General features: G+C 41.7%; 1 protein-coding gene across 1 annotated transcript in view; it reads right to left on the reverse strand.

The window, feature by feature from the left end:
* grid1b (glutamate receptor, ionotropic, delta 1b) overlaps positions 1-4,456 on the reverse strand; it is a 177,100-nt gene extending 172,644 nt beyond the window's left edge. The window contains exons 1-2 of the mRNA XM_023418838.2: positions 4,423-4,456; positions 2,541-2,746 (exon numbers count right to left, since the gene is read on the reverse strand). Coding sequence (XP_023274606.1) covers positions 2,541-2,746; positions 4,423-4,456 — 240 coding nt within the window. The remainder of the gene's footprint in view (positions 1-2,540; positions 2,747-4,422) is intronic.
* Positions 4,457-5,228: the final 772 nt, after the last annotated feature.

Consider the following 5,228-nt stretch of genomic DNA (forward strand, 5'->3'; position numbering starts at 1 on the left):
AAAATCTTTCTCTGAAACTGTCTGACTTTACATTCTTACAGACCTTATATTCTCTGTAGTCACAATCAGGATGACATACTCCTGACTGGTTCATGCATGCAGCTGCATGGTCTGCACCAACAATAAAATGGGACAAAGACTGAACCAATTTCACAGCCAGGCTGAAGAGAAGAAAAGATGCAACAGAAAGTAACAACAAATTCTGGCAGGAAGATTCATAGCCAGTGTGTTTTGTTATCGTGTGTGTGTGTGTGTGTGTGTGTGTGTGTGTGTGTGTGTGTGTGTGTGTTTGTGAAAGCTTTTAAGACGTTGCCATGACATTATTGAAGAGTGTGACTTTCATTCATCTCAGTCTCACCCTCCTACACTGTCATGTCCTGGTGCTAATGAATGCCTCAGTGTCACACACACACAAACACGCGCGCGCGCGCACACACACACACACACACACACACACACACACACACACACACAGGAGCTATTTGTGGCACTCAGTCACACATGGACATTAACACCATCAGACAGACCTACCTGAGAAAAGTGTACACACACAGACACACACACACACACTTATGAAATTACACGACATGGTCAGAAGAGTCTTAAAATGAGAGGCTGAATAAAGTGTGATAACATAATGTATGCTGCTGCTTTCACACAGGTCGAAGGAGCTCACTGATGGTTTGATGAGTAGGAACATGATGCCGGTCGTATGCTGTGACCTTTACAGTCACCAGACCTCAGCCCAACTTAACCACCACCATCATCATCAAAACACCATCAAAAACTGAAGCTGTTCTGGAGGCTCTAAGGCGAACAACACCTCCTTTTCATTGGTAACCCATCTGTGGATACACTTGCTGAATTGAAGTAGAATATTTTCTATTATTATGCTAGTTGCTAAAAGCAATTCTGAATTCATATCGTCATTCTCTATTACTGCAGTATTGAGCTCTTTAGTGGCTCGGCTCTGTGGATGATTCCAGTGTTCGTGGGTTCACTGGGCTGAAACATGTTAAAATCTGTTGGATGAATTGCCATGGGCTTAGTTTCAAAACGGTGTCACCATCAAAATGAATCTGAAAACTACATCTAAAAAACTGGTGATCCCTTAACTTCTCATCTAGCGCCACCATCAGGTCAGTTTTTGCATTTGTTTCCAAAAACTTTGGTTTCTGACCAAGTTGCAGCAAAGTCACGCCGTCACTTCCTTTTCTAGTGTCGGCAACTTCTTGTCTCCACTGCAGTCGCTATGAGAAATTTAAACCTTTAACAAAGTGAACAATTAATCTGTGAGCAGAGAAAAAAAAACTGCAGTTCTTTTATCATCATCGTGACCTGTTTTCATCCGTATACGTGAAACGCACCATCTCTCTCGCTCTGACCGCTGATGAACAGAGAGAGAGAGAGAGAAAGAGAGAGAGTGACAGACAACTGGGGACATTCATAACACACCCCCGCTCACTGTCAGCGCCTCAGATCAGAAGCTTCCTGCTGCACCAGGTGTCTCGAGACTCACATGAGTAATTATCAAATCTTTCCACTACTATTACTTTCTCCACACACACACACACACACACACACACACACACACACACACACACACACACACACACACACACACACACCAAAGACTAACAAATGATCACTGATCCAAGGCTGGACAGAGAAACTGATTTTTTTCTCCCTTTTATTCCTCTGCACAATGATTAGTTCCATTTTTGCACTTGCTTGTTCCCTATGTACACTCACCACTTCCCTTCACACACTCACTTGCTGCCTACACAAACTCACTTTGTACCGATGTAAACGTTCTTGTTCCTTTCACACCTGTCTCCTTCTCTTTACATGGCCACTTGTTCCCTATCTACATTCACTTGTACCCTTCGAACGCTCAATTGTTACCTATGTACACTCACTGGTGCCCTTCACACTCTCACTTGCTCCCTTAAACACAAGCAATTATTTCTCATGTCCACTCACTTGGTTCCTATAAATAATCGTCTGTTCACTTTACAAACTTTCTTGCTCCCTAAACAAACACACTTATTTCCTATGTATACTTACATACTTGTTCCTTTCACTTGTTTTCTTTACACAGTCAAGAGGCCCCTTTACACATTTTTCCATTCTCCATACACTCTGACTTTACATTTACCCTCTTTCCCTCACTCATTCCTGGTTCATTCCTTAACACACTCAGTTGTGCCTTTAACACCCCTAAATACACTTACCGTATCCACTCTAGTCTGCCTGTAGGGTTCCCTATTCATGCAACACTTAGTACCTCCATATTCTACAGACTCTCCATATATAGATGCACACTCCTTATGTTGCTTATGCGTTCATCCGTCATGTTTCTGTGTGTGTGACGTCAACAACTTGGCAAGTCGAGCAAAAGCCAAAAGTTGTTGCTCAGACATGAACAAAACTCATTTTCCAATCGTTCCAACACAACACGAATGTAGTGTTATTCCTTATGTGTTCCTAATGTTCCCAGACACACTGAACATTGGCCAGTAAACTGAAGGTAAACCGACCTGTTGGATGAACGTGTGCGCTCCGTTGGGGCTGAGCAGCAGGATGGCTCTGCGTAGTGTGTCTCTGTACCGGTTGAGCTCCTCGGTCCTCATGGTGGTGAAGAGGTTGGTGAAGACTCGGCTGATGTTCCTGTCCACTCTCTGCAGCGCGACGTCAACGCCTTGACGGGACGTCTGGTCCAAAAAGCCCTGCAGGCCGCGGATATCTGGAGGAAGAAAAGAGTCAAATATAAATCATTGCAAATGTGCTTTCAAGAAGAGTCTTGAAATCTGAAGATAGAGCACAGAGAGACACTGTTTAAGGAAGGGAATGGCTGGACATTTTTTACTTTTACATATTTCAAAATTCCCAACAGTTCCCAGAAGACTACGACTTGTTTTATTTGATATTAGATGAAGGTTCCCTAAGTTAATTTAATGTGGCTGGTGGAGTCAGTTTCTCAAGGACTGGAAACCTTTAGTATCCTGTCAGGATTTCAACCTCAACTCCTGGTGAAAATGAAACCTCCTGCATGTTAAGATCCACTGTTATCTCACCTCAGCCACTATAATGCTGAACTGTCAGAAAAAGCTTTTGACCTGACAGTTGAAATCCAAGGACTGTCTGGGAAAGATAATGAACATCGCACTCACTAGAGAGAGAACAGAAAAACCTTTCCTTGATAAATAAAGGCCAAAAAATTGATTGTGTTCAGAGTTGGTCATGGGGCGCTGAAGTCGTGTTCGTGACCAATCAAAACGAGGCAAAGAGAGACATTTAAGCCTGACGAAGAACAATGTGACAGAAGAACAATGTGACAGAACTGTGGCAAGTGAAGAATTCTTCTGCTAAACTGACTCAGTCCATCATCTGAAGTGTCCTCTACAAGGCAGCCAAGCTAAATAAAGACAACATCCGTTACATCACCCCCACCCACAAAACCTCCCCTTGTACCAACAACTTGTGCGTTTTTAATAATGTGTTGTGAAATAATCTCTGATAGTAACCAAGACAACATGTTTTCCACAACTGTCTCCATACCAACACTCTCTGGAACAGAAAACACCAATCTGTATTATAACATATGTTCCATGGCTCTACAGCTGTTGGCCTAATTTTAGTCCTGAACATATAGAGAAGGATTTCACTGGATGACAGGAGACTCAAGACAAGATAACGACGGTGGTTATTTGCTCACAAACCTGAAAATGGTCCATGGTTATGCTTATTGTACGAAACATGTAACTCTGACTCCTCAGATCATTGGAGATCATCCCATCAAAAGCCAACACTGTTCCCCTTGACCAAATCATTTTAGTTGTCGAAACCCAAGACACCTTAACCTTTAGGAAATGCTCATACAAGTTCTTTAGAAGTACCAACTTGGACTTGTTGGAAAAGAGGGATCCATGATTAAATGTCTTGCCTTTGTCATTGTGTTTATACCAAGAAAGCAATACTCCAAGTTGCAGTGTACCACCTTTTTATGGTTTGTCTCATCGTTAGTAATTGTATGTCCATACCAAATAAAGGAAGTTTTTATACAGCTCCTTAGTAGAAAATACTAAGGAGCTGTATAAAAACAACTTCATGGACAATGAATCTCTTCTGTTTCCTTCAACAGATGAGGTCCATCAGGATACAGGATACATCATGTATCCTGATGGACCTTAGTAGAAATACTAAGGAGCTGTATCCTGATGGACCTCATCTGTTGAAGGAAAGAGAATAATATAATATACTTTGATATAATAACAGTAAGATTTGTGTTGAGTTACTAAAAAGGGTAGATTTGCTCAACCTCCTGTTTTTCATTTGACTGGATGATTCATCTTCGGGAGTTATAACTCTCCTAGAATCAAACAATTTATTCATTTACTTTAAAGGAAATCCAAGGCTTACTGCAACTTGGGTTTGGTTTTGTATCTCTGGCCATCGGTTCTTTCAGTTGTGGAAACAATGAACTCAACCAAATAACTGCTGCAGTCTTTTTGATGTTAAAGGAATATCACTATCAATGTTTTGACATCGGAGCAATGATTTCAGTGAAAATACTGAATTTCAAAGCAAGAGAACCAACAGAGAAACCTCCACAAACAAAACACAATTTAAATATACCACTATTGTAAAAACCTCAAGGTACTTTCCTAAAAATAATACAAAAAAAAAACAGCTGACAGCTTTTGATTACTTACAACTTCTACCAGCTTTCTTGCTAATGACCACTGTCAGACTTGCAGCAGATTTTTCAGCCAGTGAGAAGCTGACTTGATTATTTGAAGCGAGCTGATGCACGCCCTCAATTACTGTTCAAAGCTCGGTAGATTCTAAAGTCTTTGTAGAAGCTGCTTTCATCTTCTCTGATGTTTGCGTGTCCTGTGGGTATATATTCCTGACCCACAAAAACAAACAGCCGGGCCAACAGCGCCCTTCAGGTAGATCAGAGTAGTGACAGTGGGTTTTTGCGGATGTCGCCATCCGAGCTGAGCGAGACCATTATCTTTGGCTTCACCATTGGAACAGACAGGATCGATCCATTAAAGAATATCGTTTACCTGAAGATTGCTTACAGACTCTTCTCCAAACTGCCAGAGAAGTTTCTTTTCCTGACATTCAGACAAGGCAGCTGTGTTGCGTTATGCTCTGTTATAGCTGGTGACAGGCTGTTTGGACTGAACATCTCTTCCCTTTTTTCCTCCTCTCCTTTC

Source organism: Seriola lalandi, unplaced genomic scaffold, assembly GCF_002814215.2.
Source record: "Seriola lalandi dorsalis isolate HSWRI2012SDOR001 ecotype SW California unplaced genomic scaffold, Sedor1 jcf7180002054585, whole genome shotgun sequence".
NCBI classification, from domain to species: Eukaryota; Metazoa; Chordata; class Actinopteri; order Carangiformes; family Carangidae; genus Seriola; species Seriola lalandi.